General features: G+C 45.8%; 1 protein-coding gene across 7 annotated transcripts in view; it reads right to left on the bottom strand.

Annotated features, from left to right (window-relative positions):
• Positions 1-601: 601 nt before the first annotated feature.
• The window catches only part of LOC121134044 (phospholipase A2-like), a 56,127-nt gene continuing 38,077 nt past the window's right edge, over positions 602-18,651 (bottom strand). The window contains exons 2-7 of one of the 7 annotated variants that reach the window (XM_040731620.1): positions 11,589-11,671; positions 6,244-6,674; positions 4,449-4,669; positions 3,309-3,468; positions 2,066-2,193; positions 602-800 (exon numbers count right to left, since the gene is read on the bottom strand). In XM_040731620.1, coding sequence (XP_040587554.1) covers positions 694-800; positions 2,066-2,193; positions 3,309-3,468; positions 4,449-4,482 — 429 coding nt within the window. In that variant the 5' untranslated portion in view covers positions 4,483-4,669; positions 6,244-6,674; positions 11,589-11,671 and the 3' untranslated portion in view covers positions 602-693. Of the gene's footprint in view, positions 801-2,065; positions 2,194-3,308; positions 3,469-4,448; positions 4,670-5,411; positions 5,581-6,243; positions 6,675-9,800; positions 10,011-10,349; positions 10,508-11,588; positions 11,953-13,672; positions 13,890-18,651 lie in introns of those variants that run through there. The other 6 variants (XM_040731621.1, XM_040731624.1, XM_040731618.1 and 3 more) reach the window with 6 other exon arrangements.

Genomic DNA, 18,651 nt, shown 5'->3' with positions numbered 1-18,651 from the left:
AAGCCTGTCTGATGGTCAGAGAGAAGGGGCAACCCACAGAACACATTATCTCCTTAGCATCTCAGCAGACAAGAGAGCAATTTCCTGTCTCTTCCTGATTATATCCTGTTTCTGCCCAGCTACCTCACTTCCTATCTGTCTGTACAGACCTCCAGACCTCTATGGTTAGCTAGGGGCAAGCTCCATTCTCTGATCCTTGGGCAGGTTTTATTTGTACAAGCAAGATATTTCTTCCTCCTTCTCCTTCTCTTCCTCCTCCTCTTCTTCCATCTCTTTTTCCTCCTCCTACTCCTCCTTTTTATTGTTTTTGTGCTTTTTCCAGACAGGGTTTCTTTGTGTAGTATTCCTGGCTGTCATAGAACTCACTTTTTTTTTTAACCACGTTGCCCTTGACTCATGAGATCTGCCTTCCTCTACCTCTGTTTCTGCACCCTAGGGTTCTGGGGTAAAAGACATGGCCAGGTTCATGGTGCTCTTCAAGGTGCTTCCCTAGTGGCAGTGTCTTTCCCATTCATCTTCAGCCCCCTCATCTGTGGAGATTGATGTTGTCTGAAGATCTAGTAATGTTCTGTAGACAGAGAATACAGTCACCAAAGCCCAGTTCTTTCTATAGGTTCTTTATTAGAGGGCACAGTGTGTAGTGAACAAAACCAGGCAGGCAGGGATGGTGTAGGCAGTAACTGAGGTGACAGACTAACAGTGATTGCCTTTGAACTGATCGGTGTATGGAGTCTTGGAGAAGCAGATGCCAGCTTGGCGGTCACAGTTGCAGATGAAGGCCTCACAAGGGTTGTTTTTGTCTGCAGAGAAACAAAAAAAGAAGATGACTACTTTGTTGGCTGCAATTTGTAGCCTAGAGAAGCCAGTGGCCCTCCCATCTGTGCAGACTCAGGGTTGAGAGACCAAGCACACAAAAGTTCATGGGGTTGCGCAAATTGCTGGAACAAAGTTACAAAAAAATTAGTTGTTGTGGGGCTGGGAAGATGGCACATTTGGTAAAGCAGTTGCCATGCAAGCATGAGGGCCTGAATTAGGACGCCCAGACTCATGCAAAAATCAAGGTGTGGTTGGGGCATTTCTAACTCTATTGGGAAGTGGGGAGCACAGATCTCCAAAATGTGTTGGTCACTCAGGCTAGTAAAAGGTGAGTGTCCTGTTTAGTGAGAGACCCAGCATCTAAAAGACATGGTAAGGAGTGACTGAAGTAGACACAGGATGACAACTTATTCCTGTACATAAAAATAAATAAACAGAGATATTTGATCCTAAAACCAGGAAAACTACAAACATCAACCTCCACTTCTAAATTCCTATGATTTAAGACAATCCTGCTGCCTCCACCTTCTAAGTGCTGGGATGGCAGGTGTGCACCACCACACTCAATGCATGGGTTCTGGAGGTGGAACTCAGGGCTCTGTGCACAGTAGACAAGTTCTCTAGCAACTGAGCCATATTCCCAGCTCTCTGAATCCTCACCTGTAAAATGGGAATGAAAAATCTTGCCCTGCATAGGTGTTTAGTCCACTGGTTAGCTTATAGCCAATGATGCAGCTTTCAGTTGTTTAGTAAATAGGGAATCAGTGCAACATAGCAGCTGATTGGAGAGGCTTTGGGCAGGCAAGATGGCTCAGGGAATAAAAGCACTTGCTGCCGAGTCTGAAGCTGAGTTCCATCCCCAGAACTCACATGGTAAATGGGGAGAACAGGCTCCTGCATGTTGTCCTCAGAGCTCCACAGGTGTACTGTCCCATAGTCATGTCCTCCCCCACAAATGTATAAAGTCTGTAAATGAGTTTAAAAACATATTGGACTTATGTGGTGCTGTGTTCCAGAGCCAAATGCATCACTTCTAAGCTGGGTGACCTTCTGCAAGTGGCCCAGCCTTCCTCATCATCTTCCTCATCTGAGATCTCACAATATTTAGTATCTACTTGATAAGGTTGTTTGAGTTCAAATGGGACCAAGGAAAAGACCACTAAATGGTGACTGTGCTTGTTACTTTTGTGACCCTTACAAACAAGCCTAGGGACAAGCCTAGTCCAGAGGTTCTGGAGGATAAACCTACCACTGCAGGTGACCGCAGTCCCAGAGCAGGAGTATGAGTAGGAGGTGGTGTAGGGGTTTCTTATGAGCATTCCACAGTTTCCCAGATAATCTACCTGAGCGAGGCACTTGTCCCGAGCCCTGCAGCACCTGGAGAGAAGGAGGAACAGCAGAGGGAGAAGAGTGGACCCACAGGAGGTCAGTTCTTACCTACTGTCTGTATTAAACATGCCAGGATGATTTAAACATGATGTTCTAGCAGAAATGGTTCTGAGGCTTGAGAATCTCTGATTTTTTTGTTTTGGTTTTTGAGACAGGGTTTCCCTGCAGAGATTTGGAGTCTGCCCTGGAACTAACTTGTAGATCAGGCTGGTTTCGAACTCACAGAGATCCATCCACCTGCCTCTGCCTCCCGAATGCTGGGATCAAAGGCATGTGCCATCACTGCCCGGTAAATCTCCGATTGTTATTAGGCATATATTTATTGAAATGAACGTCTGTAGAGTGTGGTAGATGCTGGACTCTAATCCCAGTTCTTGGGAAGCAGAGGCAGATGGATCTCTGAGTTTGAGATCAAGCATGGATACATAAATGAGACTCTGTGTTAAAAAGTGATTTTTGTTTTTTTTGGTTTTTTATGAGACAGGGTTTCTCTGTATTGTTTTGGAGGCCGGTCCAGCATGGCCTCACAGAGATCCGCCTGCCTCTGCCTCCCGAGTGCTGGGATTAAAGGCGTGCGCCACCACCGCCCGGATAAAAAAGTGATTTTTAAAAACAAAACCTCAGGCATACAGTGAAATTATATATTTGAAAACTTCAATGATTTGTCAAAGTCAAGGCTGACACTTTGATGGTGGCTGTGATGTGTCGCCATGCCCTAGTCTGGCACTAGATGGCAGCACTGCCCAGTATTTAAATCTCACACATTCTTCTTTCAGGGACCACTACACTTAGACAATTTCTTTACATGACGAGAGGGGGAAATACATGCTGGGTGTGCTGATGCACACTTTTAAATCTCACCACTCAGGGGACAGAGGTGGAAGATCTCTGATTTCTAGGCTAGCATGGTGGTCTCCATGACAACTAGGGCTGCACAAGATTATCCATGTCTAAACAAGCAAAAATAAATAAGAAATGAGACAAGATATATGATGTATAGTGACTATGCCTGTCTCCTATTCATGCTTCATGAGATGCTCTGCTTATTTTCTGTCTCCACCACAACCCAGACACTCCAGTCTCCCACCAGTTGGATCACTCACCTGTCTAAGTCTTCCAGCAACAGGTCCGGGCTGAAAAAGCTACAGTAACAGCCATAGTTGATGCGCTGCTCGAAGGGACCAGACAGAGGAAAGATGCACACAAATACATTGCCGAACTGCCACACAGCCCGAGGGCTGACGCTGTGTGCAGTAGCGCCTGCTGCAAGAATGCACAGCACATTCCATCAGTCCCACTTGGCTTTACCAGATGCTTGATGCCTGCCTGCTGGCTTCCTCCATGACTCCTACCAGCTGCAGCTACTGGAGACCAGTGAATAGATTCAGTCTGCAGTAGGATAGTTGGTCACCATTAAAATGAAGGAGAAGCCGGGGACAGTGGATCACACACACTGTGTGATTCCTGCACTGTGGAGGCAGAGACAGATGGATATCTGAGTTCATAACTGGCCTGGTTTATAGACTGAGTTCTAGGGCAGTCATGTCTACACAGAGAAGCCATATTTCAAAAAACAAAAAGAAGAACAGAAATGAATTGCACAAGTAAGTCAGGCATGTATGCAATCCTAACACTTGGAAGGTAGAGGCAGGAAGGTTTCACATCTGGGCAATAATGGTGAGTTGGAGGACATGCTGAGCCGCAGAATAAGTTTATGTACTAAAATAATAAGAGCTGAGAGATGTCTCTGCAGTCAGCAGCACGTGCTGAGCTTGTGTAGGACCCAGGCTGGATTCCAGCACCCACATGGCAGCTCACAACTGTCTATGACTCCAGTTCTGTAGGATCAAACCCCTCTTCTGACCTCTGTAGGCTCTGCTCACACAGTTCACTTACACACATAAAATAAGTGTAAATACTTTTTAAAGGGATGAGCAAAATCAAAATGCCAGGGCAGCTTAGGGACAGGGAAATGGTGCCAGGGCAATATGGCAGAGGCAGAGGAGCTTCTTTTTCCCTTGGGTAGGTGAATGTAGTGGACTTTTCTAAGGGGTCATCTGAGTTCAGACCTAGAGACTACAGGTGACAGCTCTTGTGGACCTGGGGGTAAGTAAGGAACCGCAACACAGAGGCTATTAGACCCTGATGGGAACCCCAAACCAGAACTTAACGAGTGACCAGTTGGGACTGTACATTGATGACAAGGGGGATGATGGGGCACTCAGAGGGGACAAGGGTCCTACCTGTGAGCAGAGTGACCAGCAGAAGGAGTTTCATCTTGAGTGAGGGGAGGACTCAGGTGACTTTTCCTTTTATACTCCTGTAGCTGTGCTCTGACAGTGTCCAGTCAGTACACGGGGCCTGTGACTACTGTGTGTGTAGCACAGGAGTAGAATGTGTCCACACTCACAGACAGTTCCAAATGGCGGAACTACTGTAGATGGTGGCAGAGCCTGAATCAGTGCTGTCACAGAGACAAAGAGAAAGGGCCAATTCAACATCCCACACCATCTTGAATACAGTTATGGTCAAAGTGCCAAATCCCTCTTCCATGGATGCTTTGAGGTCATAAGAAGACATAGACATTGTTCCTGGGGTTGGATCTGAGGGATGATGATATTGACATGTGGTCCTAGGCAGGAGTAGCTGACCCCAACAATCCTCTATGTTAACTGTACAAAATTAGCACTAAGTCTGTTCCAAGACCAGGCACAGTCTTTGAGTTACAAATCCAGTTACAAATTCCATCTTTAATTAATTATTTAATTAATCTGTCTCCCCGCTCTGTGTGTGACACACACACACACACACACACACACAAAGAGAGAGAGAGAGAGAGAGAGAGAGAGTAAAGAGAGAGGCTTGACTCCGTTTAAGCTTTTTTTTTTAAAGAAAAAAGAAAGCAAATGCCCACCAGCTGTGCCCACAGGCCAACATGATGCAGGCAATCCTTCATCTGGGGCTCTCCCTCCCCAGTGTGTGAAGCTGACAATCAACCATTACAGGGGCTGGAGAGAACGTTCAGCACCTAAGAGCTCTTTCTGCTCTTGCCGAGGACCAGATTCAAGTCTCAGTAACCACACAGTGGCTGGTGAACAATGTCTGCTGGCCTAATATCTTCTCCCCTCTGTTTTTGGCCATCTCTCATGTACCCTCCCCCTTAGCACCCCTTTTCCCCACTTCTCACTTATTCCTGGGAAAAAGACCTTGTAGGGGTGAGCTGAGTTGGCTGTCTCCATGCTCATGCTCCCCATATCCTTTCACCAGGACTCTGGACAGCCGCTGTCAGGTGCTACCAGTCACTGTGCCTGTGCAGGGCGCTCTACCTCCAGCTGTTGGGAGGGGTGAGGCCTGGGCTTTGGGACCTGAGTGGGCATGGGGTGGAAAGGCAGAGGACTGGGCAGCTGTTCACTAAAGCAAAAGAGACTGAGAGCCACGTAGCCTTAAACCAGCCAAAGAGATGTCAAATTTTTAAATGCAGTTTATGAGGGAACTAGAGAATAGCCCAGCTTCACCTGTGGGTTCCAGTTACAGGGAAAGGTAGAGAAGACAATGTGTTCTCTTTGGGTTGTTGGAAAAAGTTAGGCTGCTGTGTACTTTAGCTGGACAATTGTCCTGTGTTCTGTGTTTAGGCACAGTGAAGACTCAAAGGCCACCAGGATGTAATCCTGCCTGCAGATCATTTACTGTCACTCCAATTTGGTTTCCTGTATCCACTTTACTAGAATGAGCACACGGAAGAAGCTCTTTGAGGCCAGTATTTTTTGGGTCCAAGATGTTCCTTTGGTGTTCATGTGACACTTCTTTCTCTCTTTTCTCCCTCCTACCTCTCTTTTTCTTTTGCACCCCACCATTCCCCTCTTTTCCTGTCTCTTTCCCTTCCTCGTCTCTCCCCTCCCCCTCCCTTTCTGTCTCTGCCCCATATGTATCTCTGCCTGACTGCTTCTTCTTCAGGGTTTTGGTTTGTTTTATTGTTTTTTCTTTTGGTTTTCTTGGTAGTGTTTCTTTTGTAATAGTCCCAGCTGTCCGGTAACTCACTTTTTAGATCATGTTGGCCTTGAACTCAAGAGATCTGCCTGACTTGGTCTCTTCCTCTCCACCCCGGTGTGCTGGCATGAAAGGCTTGGCGGGGTTTATCACCCACTCTTCAAGGACCTCTCTTTATGGCAGTGTCTTTCCTATTAATATTCAGCTTGCAGGGCTAAATGAAAGATGTTCTCTGAAGATATAGTTATGTTTGGTAGACAGAGAATACATTTACTAAAGCTCAGTTCTTTCTATAGGTTCTGTATTAGAGGGTACAGTGTGTAGTGAACACAACCAGGCAGGCAGGGGTGGTGTAGGCAGTAACTGAGGTGACAGACTAACAGTGAATGCCTCTGTACTGCTTGTTGTATGGAGCCTTGGAGAAGTAGATGGTGGCTTGGGGTGTCACAGCTGCAGATGAAGTCCTCACAGGCTTTGCTTTTCTGCAGAGAAACAAGAAAGGAAGTTGAGTGGAGACCATGACCCTTGTTCCTTATGATTCATAAGCAAAAGAAATTGGCAGCCCTCTCATAGGTGCAGAATCAGGGTTGAGAGCCAAAGCACACAAAAGTCTATGGGGTTGCCCAAATTGCTACAACACACTTATTTAAATTTGCTTGTTGTGGGGCTGGAGATGGCACAGTTGGTAAAGCTGTTGCCATACAAGCATGAGGGCCTGAGCTAGGATGCCCAGAGATCATGTAAAAAGCAAGGTGTGGTTGGGGCATCTGTACTTCTATTGGGAGTGGGGAGCTTGGATCCCCAAAACCTGTTAATCAGTAAGGTTGGCTAAAGGTGAGTGTCCTGTTTAGTGAGAGATCCAGTCTCTAAAGACATGGTAGAGAGTGACTGAAGAAGAAAGAGGATGGCAACTCATTCCTATACATAAAAATAAATAAACAGGTCTATTTAATCCCGAAACCAGGAAAACTACAAACATCAACTACCAGTTCTATAATCATCTGGTTTAAGACAATGCTCCTGCCTCTACCTCCCAAATTCTAGGATTGTAGGTCTTCACCACCACACTAAGTCACGGGTTCTGGAGGTGGAACCCAGGATTCTGAGCATGCAAGACAAGCTAAGCTCTCTAGAACCTGAACTATATTCCCAGCCCTTTGAATCCTCACCTATAAAATGGGAATGATTAATCTTGCCCTGCGTATACATTTGGTCCATTATTTGGCTTATAGCCAATAATGTAACTTACAAGTATTTAGTAAATATTGAATCCGTAAACAGAGTGGTTAATAGGAGAGAGAGGGTTTGGGCAGGCAAGATGGCTCAGGGAACAAGGGCCCTTGCTTCCAAGTCTGAACCCTAGTTCCGTCCCCAGGACTCACATGGTGGAAAGAGACAATGGACTCCTGCAAGTTGTCCTCAGAGCTCTGCAGGTGTACTGTCCCACGGGCATGAGTCCCCCCGGCCCTGATACATAAAATCTTAAAGTGTTTTTAAAAAGAGGCTTTGAATGACGTAGATCTTTGTCCTGAACCAAATGCCATCGCTTGTAAGCTGGGTGACCTTTGGCAAGTGGCTTGGGCTTCCTCATCAGTGAACTTGTTGTTCTTGTGACTTTTTACTCTTTGTGGGGCCTCCCACCCAGCTCACAAATAAATTCATGGAAACATATTCTTTTTTATGAATGTCAAGCCTTAGCTTGGCTTGTTTCTATACGGCTTTTCTTAAATTATCCCATCTACCTTTTGGCTCTGGTCTTTTATCTTTCTCTATGTCTGTATGTCTTTTCTTTACTTCTTACTCCGTGGCTTGCTGTGTAGCTGGGTGGCTGACCTCTGGAGTCCTCCTCCTTTTGCTCCTCTATTTTTCTTCCCAGATTCCTCCTCCTATTCATTCTGTCTGCCTGCCAGCCCCACCTATCAAATGTCTTGCTATTGGCTACTCAGCTCTTTATTAGACCAATCAGTTATTTTAGATGGGCAAAGCGACACAGCTTTACAGAGTTAAACAAATGCAGCATTAAAGGATACAAGGCATCTTTGCATCATTAAACAAATGGTCTGCAGCATAAACAAATGTAACAGATCTTAAAATAATATTCTACAGAATTTCCCCCTTTTTGTCTAAATAAAAATGAAAGGTATTATAAAAAACGTTCAGTGACCACTTAGGCTATACAAAATAGGGCAGAACAGCTGCTGATATTTCAAAGGTACCAACAGACCTACCTTTAAAATGGTTGACAAACAAACCTGTCTTGGTGGAACAGTGACCTTTGACACCAGAAAACTTACAGACCTTAGAACAGCTGGTACAGGAGCACCTAAAAGCTTGACGTAGTGAAGAATAGACTAGTACTTGGAATTCTCCTGTATTTGTCATTAAAAAGAAATCTGGAAAATGGAGAATGTTAACAAATTTGAGAGCCATAAACAAAGTAATTTAGCTGATGGGCTCTTTACAGCCTAAAATTTCTCTATTATCTAAAGGGTGATCTACTATGGTGATTGATTTAAAAGGTTATCTGTTCAGTATACCTTTGCAAGAACAGGATTGAGAAAAATTTGTCTTCACAGTGCCTACTAATTCTCAGTCCATTAAAAGATGTCAGTGGGCCAGGCAGTGGTGGCACACACCTTTCATCCCAGCACTCAGGAGGCAGAGGCAGATGGATCTCTATGAGTTCGAGGCCAGCCTGGTCTACAGAGTGAGTTCCAGGACAGCCGGGACTGTTACACAGAGAAGGCCTGTCTCCAAAAAACAAACAAACAAACAAACAAACAAACAAACAAACAGATATCAGAGGAAAGTTCTTACACAAGGGATGTTAAACAGCTCCACCCCGTGCCAATATTTTAAATGACAGTCTATGGAAATAATTCATAATCAGTTTCCTCAATGTATAATTTACCATTATATGAAAGATATCTTACTAGCTGATTCAAATGTAGATACCTAAAGGAAAATGTTTGAAGAAGTCAAGAAAATTTTGCCTTGGGGATTACAAATTGCTCCTGAAAAAATACAAAGAGGGGATTCTGTTAATTACCTGAAAAAGGGGGAGCTTATGGACCCCAGACTGATAGCTGAGAGGCCAGCATAGAACTTATGCAGATCCCCTAAATCTGGGTGTTAGTGAGGAGGCCTCGGCAATCTATGGGGCCTCGGGTAGTAGATCAGTATTTATCCCTGGCATATGAATGGACGTTGGGAGCCCATTCTACATGCAAGGATGCTCTCTCAGCCTGGACACATTGTGGGGGCATAGGCCCTGCTGCGGATGATATGACAGACTTTGGAGATCCACCAGGGAGGGCCTCACCCTCTCTGGGGAGCAGAGTGGGGAGTGAGTGGAGTTGGGCGGGAGACTCTCTGAATCCCAGCTCTCTGAATCCTCACCTGTAAAATGGGAATGAAAAATCTTTCCCTGCACAGGTGTTTAGTCAAGTGTTTGGCTTATAGCTAATGATGCAGCTTCTAATAGTTTAGCAAATATGGAATCAGTAGATATAGCAGCTACTAAGACAGATTTTGGGCAGGCAAGATGACTCAGGGAATAAAGGCACTTGCTGCCAAGCCTGAAGCCAAGTTCCATCCGCAGGACTCACATGGTGGAAGGAGAGAACAGACTCTGGCATGTTGTCCTCAGAGCTCCACATCCGCTATGGCACAGGCATGCCTCTACCAGAAATACATAAAATATTTAAGTGCTTAAAAAAAAGAGGTTTAGGAATGATGTAGATCTTTCGTTCCAGAACCAAATGTCATCACTTCTAAGCTGGGTGACCTTGGGCAAGTGGTCCAGTCTTCCTCATGTTCCTTATCAATGTCCTTGTCTATATATTACTATTTATGTGATAAGGTTGTTGTGAGGTCAAATGAGACCAAGAAATGACCACTAAATGGTGGCTGTCTTTGTTACTTCCCTGCCCCTTCCCAACCCACTGAGGGCCAAGCAGAGTCCAGACATCCTGGAGGTGATCTCATTCCCAGAGCATGAGTACAAATAGGAGGTGGTGTAGGGGTTATTTATGAGTAGTTTGCATCTTTCCAGCTCTTTGGCCTGATCATAGCAGTGCTCCTGAGTCTGGCAGCACCTGGAGAGAGGAAGGAACAGCTGAGGGAGGAGCATGAACACACAGGAGGTCAGTTCTCACTTTCTCAAACATGTCCGGATGATTTAAAGATGATGTCCCAGAAGAAATGGTCCCGAGGCTTGAGAATCTCTGGTATCTATTAAGCATGTATTTGTTGCAAGCAACTTCTGTGGAGTGTGGTGCTGTCTGCCATTAGTCCTAACACTTGGGAGGCAGAGGCAGATGGATCTCTGAGTTTAAGGTCAGTCAGGGATACATAAGTGGGACATTGTCTCAAAAAAGTGATTTTTTTTAAAGAACAAAGTTTCAGGAGTGCTGGGATTCTCTTCTCTGGTCTCACTCCCCCATTCCAAACCCCATCCAGAAGTTCCCTGGAGACCCAGTCCCACTCCTCCTATTCCAGACCCCACCCCACAGAAAGCCCACTAAGGGTTAGCTCCTCCCCCAGAACCACTCAAGACCACACCTAAAGTGTATTTAAGACCTGTAGGAGTGAACCCCACAAAGCTATCCGCCCATGAGGGTGGGGACATGTAAACTGACACAGGTAGATATAAAAGGAAGTGAAAGGAAAAGGAAGCTCCCTTTTTTCTCCTGGAAGCCAGCCACGCTTCTAACTCCTGGTTTGTGCGACTCTCTCTCTCTGATAAATGAATATATTGTTTTCCTATAGCATTGACTATCATTAATAAAGACCTGGCCCCTAGAGTCATGGCGTGATTTCTCTCCTGCCTTCCCCAAGAGTCACCCAGGAGTTGCTTAACTATTTATTATACCTGGCTTTTTTATTTGGCTGGATTTGGCTTATTACATTGCTGGAAAAACCCACTAACCAGGGTATTTTCAAAATACTTATCAAGGAGTATGGTGAAATTATCCATCCTGAAGGTGTGGTAACTGTTTAAAGCTAAGGCTGACACTTGGATGGTGACTGTGATGGTTAGCCATGCCCTACTCTGGTGCTTGAGGCCATCATTGCCTTGTGTTTATCTCATACATTCTGCTTTCAGCACCTACTCATACACACAGTCCTCCTGACTGATTTCATTGCACGAGAAGAGGGGTGAATATATCCTGGGCATGGTGATGCACACCTTTAATGTCAGCACTCTGGAGACAGAGGCTGGAAGATCTGAGTTCAAGGCCAGCCTGGTCTCCAGAGAGCATTCCAGGATAACTAGGGCTACGCCGTTTGGTGACTATGCCTGTCTCCTATTCATGCCTCACGACATGCTCTGCTTGTATCTTGTCACCTCCTCAACACAGACACTCCAGTGTCCCACCAGATGAGTCACTCACCTGTCTAAGTCATCCATTGGGGTGTCTGAGCCCCCATGTCACAGTAGCAGGCATAGACGTTGTTCAACAACAAGGGATGACTCCTGGGGATGATGCCCTTGATTATAATGTGGAACTGCTTCACAGGCTGAGGGCTGATGCTCTGTGCAGTAGCACCTGATGCAAGAATGCACTGCACACTCCATCAGTCCCACTCGGCTTTACCAGGGGTCTGATGCCTGCCTGCTGGCTTCCTCTTTGACTCCTACCAGCTGCTGCATTGGGAGAACAGCGAATAGAGGTGTGTGTGTGTGTGTGTGTGCGCGCGAGCGTGCATGCATGTGCTTGCTGGCAGGCAAATAAGCAAGCACACACTTGGGAGCACTCATAAATGTCATGCTACACACGAGGAAGTCAGAGGACAGCTTTAGTGAGGTAGTTTTTTCCTCTTACTATGTAGATCTTGGAGACCAAACTCAAATCACCAGGCCTGAGCAGGAAGGTGTCTACCTATTTGAGACAGAGAGTTGCCCTGTAATCCAGACTAGCCTCCAACTCTGTGGCAACCCTCTGTCCTCAGCCTCTCAAGTGGTAGGATTATAAATGAACACACCATGCCAGGCTGGGCTGCCTCTCTGAGATTAACTTCTATAGACATTACTTTTTTCCTTGCTTGCCTTCTCATTTCTCACTGTCAGGACAGACAGCGGCCACACTGTGAGCTGCCCTGTGGTCCCTGTGTTGAGGAGTTGAGAACACTCTCCAGTCAGCAGCCAGGGATGACCGACTTCTTAGTTAAATAACCCAACAACCCAACTGTCTCTTGAGTGAGAAAGCTGCTCCACTCCCACTCAAGCCTAGGGGAAACCCTAGCCTTAGCCAGCAGTGGGATTCATCACAGTTCTAGCTGAGACCTTGAGCCAGAGAAGCAGGCAACACATGCTTATTGTTTTACACTGGAGAATTGGAATCTGTTGCATGGCACACACAGTTAACATACAAGGTTAATGGTCAACTTACCATGTGTAATGTCAGAATTTACCATAACAAACTATTCATCAGTCGAAGAGTAGGTAAATAAGCTAGGATTCAGTCTGCAGTGAGATACTTGGTTGCCATTAAAATGAAGGAGAAGCCAGGTACAGTGTATTACACACACACACACACACACACACACACACACACACACACTGTGTAATCCCAGCAGTGTGGATGCTGAGTCAAGAGGATCAGAAGTTCAAGGTTCCCAGATTTTAATCCCAGAACTCTGGATAGAGTCACGTGGATATTTGAGTTCAAAGCCAGCCTAGTTTATAGAGTGAGTTCCAGGACAGCTATGGCTACACAGAGAAACCCTGTCTTGTAAAACCAAAGAAGAAGAAGGAGAAGGAGGAGAAGGAGAAGAAGGAGAAGGAGAAGACGACGAAGAAGAAAAAAGAATTACAGACACAAGCCAAACATGCACGTAATACTAACTCTTGGGAGGGTGAGTCAAGTCTGAGCTATAATGCTGAGTTGGAGGACATCCTCAGCCATACAATAACATCATGCAAAACATAATAATAAGGGCTGAAGAGATGCTCTGCAGTCAGGAGCACTTGCTGAGCTTGTGTAGGACCCAGGCTCTGTTCCTGCTCACGTGGTATTTCCCAACTGTCTATGACCCCAATTCTGAAGGTTCAAACCTCACTTCTATTCTCTGTAGGCACTGTTCACACATGGTTCACTGACAGCATGCAGGTAAAATAGTCATGCACATAAAATAAAATAAAACAAGAGTAAATGTTTTTAAAAGGATAAGAAAAATCAAATTGCCAGGGCAGCTTAGAGCCAGGGAAATGGGTGCCAGGGCAATATGGCAGAGGTGGAGGGACTTTCTTCGCTTGTGTGGTGAATGTAATGGACTCTGCTGAGGAATCATCTCAGGTCAGACCTAGGGGATAAAGATACCAGCTGTTGGGGTTAGGGGGTGAGGAGGGAGCCCCAACCCAGGGACTATTAGATATCAATGGGACCCCAAACCAGAACTGCAGGTGTGACCAGTGGGGTCTGTGCATTGAAGACAAGGGGGATGGTGGGGCACTCAGAGGGGACAAGGGTCCTACCTGTGAGCAGAGTGACCAGCAGAAGGAGTTTCATCTTGAGTGAGGGGAGGACTCGAGTGACTGCTCTCTTTATAGTCCTGTAGCTGTGCTCTGACAGTGTCCAGTCAGCACACAGGGCCTGTGACTGCTGTGTGTGTGTAGCACAGAAGTAGAATGTGTCCACACTCACAGACAGTTCCAGCTGGCAGAGCTACTATAGATGGTGGCAGAGCCTGAATCAGTGCTGTCACAGAGACAAAGAGAAAGGGCTGGCTCAACACCCCACAGCAGCTCAAGTGCAGCGACTGACAAAGTGCCAAGTCCCTCCCCCATGGATGCTTTGGGGTCATAAGAAGACATTGATATTGCTCCTGGGGTTGGGTCTGAGGGATGCTGATAGTGACATGTGGTCCCAGGCAGGAGTAGCTGTCCCCAACAATCTTCCATGTTAACTGTATAAACTAAGTGCTAAGTCTGTTCAAAGACCTGTCACAGCCTTTGAGGTAGATCCAGTTACAAATTTGATCTATAATTAATCAACTAATTAATTAATGTGTGTGCACACACATGTGGAGGTCAGAAGACAACTCTGTGGAGTCAGTTCTCTCCTTCTACTTTTAAATGGGTTCCAGAAACTGAAGTCAGGTCTATAGGCTTGCATCATAGGCTGCATGTTACTAGCCCATAAACTCCGTTTAAAAACTGGGGATGTGGCCAGATGTTGTTCTTGGTGCTTGCCTTTAATGTCAGTGCTCAGGAGGCAGAGGCAGGCCACTATCTGAGTTCCAGGCCAGAATATCTACAGAGTGAGTTCCAGAACAGCTAGAAATACATAAAGTAGCCCTGTTTCAAAAACCATTAAAAAAAAAAGAAAGAAAAAGAAAGCAAATGCCCAACAGCTGTGCCCACAGGCCAATGTGATGCAGGCAATCCTTCAGCCAAGACGTTCCCTCCCCAGTGTGTGAAGTTGACAATCAACCGTTATAGGGGTTGCAGAGATGGTTCAGTTCTTAAGAGCTCTTTCTGCTCTTGCTGAGGACCACAGTTCAAGTCGTACCAAGCGCATGGTGTGTGGTGAACAATGTTTGCTGTTCCAATGCCCTGTTGCCTCTGTAGTTTTGCCATCTCTCATGTACTGTCTAACTTAGCACCCCTGCACCTCCTTTTTCCCACTTCTCACCTCTTCCCTGGATAAAAACCATGGAGGGGTGAGTTGAGTTGATTGTCTCTACACTCGTGATTCCCCTGGCCTTCCAGCAGGACTCTGGACAGCCACTGACTACCACAGTGCAGTCTGCTCTAGCTGCACCTGCTGCTCACCAGGCCTGACCTTGGGAGGGGCCAGGCCTCAGCTTTGGGACACCAGTGGGGTGGAACGGCGGAGGACTGGGCAGCTGCTCACTAAAGGAAATGAGAGATTGAGAACCACATAGCCTTAAACCAGCCCATCTGGTTGGCCAGGAAACCAGAGATTAACATGGCTTTACCTACGGGTTTACGTAATATAGAAAGGTAGAGGGAGATGATGTGTTCTCTTTTGTTTGTTGCAAAAAGTTAGGCTGCTGTGTACTTTAATGGAACAACTATCCTGTGCTGTGTGTTTAGGCACTCTGACAACCTGAAGGCCACCAGGATGAAAGAAGTGCCTTCAGGTCATTTACTGTCACTCCAGTTTGGTTTCCTGTATTCCATTTCCTGTGAGATCCACACAGCAGAAGCAATTTGTGTCCGGTGTTTCTTTTTGTTGCTGTTTTCAAGATAATGTTTCTTTGTATCTTTGGACCCTATCCTGGAACTGGCTCTGTAGACCAGGCTGGCCTCAGACTTGCATAGATCCATCTAACTCTGTGTCCAGAGTGCTGGGATTAAAAGTGTGGGCCACCTGCACCCCCATGAGTTCACTATTTTTAGGGACAAGGTGTTACCTCTGTGCCCATGTGACACTTCATCTTTCTGTCTTCTCTTCTACCTCTCTATCTTTTTTTTTAATTTTTGAGACAGGGTTTCTCTGTGTAGGTTTGTAGTCCTGGCTGGCCTCGAACTCACAGAGATCCACCTGCCTCTGCCTCCCGAGTGCTGGGATTAAAGGCATGGGCCACCACTGCCCAGCTACCTCTCTATCTTTTATATCCTTCCCTCCCCTCTTCTCCTTCCCCTTTCTGTGCCAGCTACCCACTGTATATCTCAGATTGGCTTCTTTTTTCTTTTTTTAGATCTTTGAGAGAAGGTTTCTTTGTTTAATAGTTCTGGCTGTCCTGGAACTTGCTTTTTAGGCCATGTTTGCCTTGAACTCAAGAGATCTGTCTTCCTCTGACTCTGCCTCTTCCTCTACATCCCAAAGTGCTGGGGTGAAAGGCATGGCCAAGCCCACAATCTACACCTCAAGGTGCTTGCTTCCTGGAAACATCTTTCCGATGAATCCTCAGCTTCCAGGGTTAGTCGAAATGATGTTCTCTGAGGATATAGTTATGTTTGGTAGATAGAGAATACAGTCACCAAAGCTGAGATTTTTCTATAGGTTCTTTATTAGAGGGCACAGTGTATAGTGAACAAAACCATGCAGGCAGGGGTGGTGTAGGCAGTAACTGAGGTGACAAGTCTAACAGCGAATGGTTATATTGTTCTTGTGCAGAGCTTTGGAGAAGCAGATGGAGGCCTGATGGTCACAGTTGCAAATGAAGGCCTCACAAGCTTCATTTTTTTTCTGCAGAGAAACAAGAAAGGAATTTAAGTGGAGCCCATGACTCTGCTTCATATGATTCATAACCAAAAGATACCAGTGACTCTCCCATAGGTGCAGACTCCGGATTGAGAGACAGAACACAGAAGTATGTTGGGGTTGCCCAAATTGCTACAACACACTTAGAATAAAAAATCATTTGTTGTGGGCCTGGGGATTTGGTACAATTGGTGAACCAGCTGCCATAAAAGCATGAGGGCCTGAGCTAGGATGCCCAGAGACCATGTAAAAACCAAGGTGGGCTTGGGGCATCTGTAACTCTATTGGAAAGTGGGGAGTATGGATCCCAAAAACTTGTTGGTCAGTTAGGCTAGCTAAAAATGAGTGTCCCATTTTGTGAGAGACACAGAGTCTAAAGACATGGTAGAGAGTGACTGAAGAAGACACAGGATGCCAACTCATTCCTAAACATAAAAATAAAGAAACACAGATATTCAGTCCTAAAATCCAAGAAAAGTGCAAATATCAACTACCACTTCTAAAATTATATGAGTTAAGGCAATCCTTCTGCCTCTATCTCCCAAATGCTGGAATTGCAGGTGTCCACCACCACAATGTGTGTGTTCTAGAGGCGGAACCCAAGGCTCTGTGCATGCTAGGCAGGCCCTCTTGCAGCTGAGTTATGTTACTTGCATGGGTGTTTAGTTCAGTGTTTGGCTTACAGCCAATGATGCAGCTTTCAGTTGTTTAGTAAACAAGGAATCGGTGTGACCTAGCAGTCAACAGGAGAGGCTTTGGGTAGGCAAGATGGATCAGGGAATAAAGGCACTTTCTGTGAAGTCTGAACCCAGGTTGCATCCCCAGGACTCACATGGTCCAAGGAGATAACAGATTCCTGCAAGTTGTCCTCAGAGATCCACAGGTGTGTTGTCACATAGGCATAACTTCCCCACAATTATATAAAATCTTCAACTGTTTTGAAAAGGACATTGATATGATGTAGATCATTGTTCCAGAACCATGTTACATCACTGGGTGACCTGGGGTATTTGGACCAGGCTTCCTCATCTTATTAATCAGGGATCACATCTATATCTTAGTATCCAACTAATAATGCTGTTGTGATGTCAAGTGGAACCAAGCTAATGACCACTAAATGGTAACTGTCCTTGTTACTTCCCTGCCCCTTCCAAATCTACAGAGGCACAAGCAGAGTCCAGAGGTCCCGGAGGGTAAACCTACCACTGCAGGTGACCTCATTCCCAGAGCAGGAGTATGAGTAGGAGGTGGTGTGGGGCTTTCTTATGAACAATCCACAGTTTCCTAGGCTATAAACCTGAGCGTAGCAGATTTCCCGAGTCCTGCAGCACCTGGAGAGAGCAAGGAACAGCTGAGGGAGGAGCATGGACACACAGGAGGTCAGTTCTCACCTGCAGTCTTCCTCATACATGTGAGGATGATTTAAACACAATGTTCCAGAAGAAATGGTGCTGAGGCTCCAGAATCAGTGATTTCTATTAGTACACATTTATTGAAAGGAACTCCTGTGGAGTGTGATCGGTGTTGATCTTTAATACTAGTACGGAGAGGCAGAGGCAATAGGGTCTCTGAGTCTGAGATCAGGTAGGGATACATAAGTGAGGCACTGCCTCAACAAAGTGATTTTTTAAAATTTAAATTAGAAACAGTGCTCCTGGGATTGGGTTTAAGGGTTACTGACAGTGAAGTGTGGTTCCAGGAAGGAGTAAGGCCCTAACAATCCTCCAGGTTAACTGTATAAACTAAGTGCTAAGTCTGCCCCAAACTAACTAACTAACTAACTAGCTAACTAACTAGTGTGTATGTATGAGACAGAGACACAGAGAGAGAGAGAGACAGAGCACATGTGTGCACATGTGGAGGACAGAGGACAACTCTGTGGAGTCAGTTCTCTCCTCCTACCTTTCAATGGGCTCCAGGTGTTCAGGCTTGCATCATAGGCTGCATGTTACTAGGCTGCAAACTCCATTTAAAAACTGGGAATGTAGTAGATGGTGGTAGTGCATGCATTTAATGTAAACACTCATGAGAAAGACACAGGCAGATATTTGAGTTCCAAGACAGTCAGAGATACACAAAGCAACCCTGTCTCAAATAAAAACCAAAAAATGATAGAATTAAAAAGAAAGACAGAAAGCACTTGCCCAACAGCTGTGCCCACAGGCCAATGTGATGCAGGCAATCCTTCAACTGAGCCTCTCCCTCCTCAGTGTGTGAAGCTGACCATCAACCATTACAGGGGCTGGAGAGATGGCTCAGCTCTTAAGAGCACTTTCTGCTC

Source organism: Mesocricetus auratus, unplaced genomic scaffold, assembly GCF_017639785.1.
Source record: "Mesocricetus auratus isolate SY011 unplaced genomic scaffold, BCM_Maur_2.0 Super-Scaffold_100025, whole genome shotgun sequence".
NCBI lineage: Eukaryota > Metazoa > Chordata > Mammalia > Rodentia > Cricetidae > Mesocricetus > Mesocricetus auratus.
Note: the sequence above shows the minus strand (reverse complement) of the source record. Positions and strands in the feature narration are given on the sequence as shown.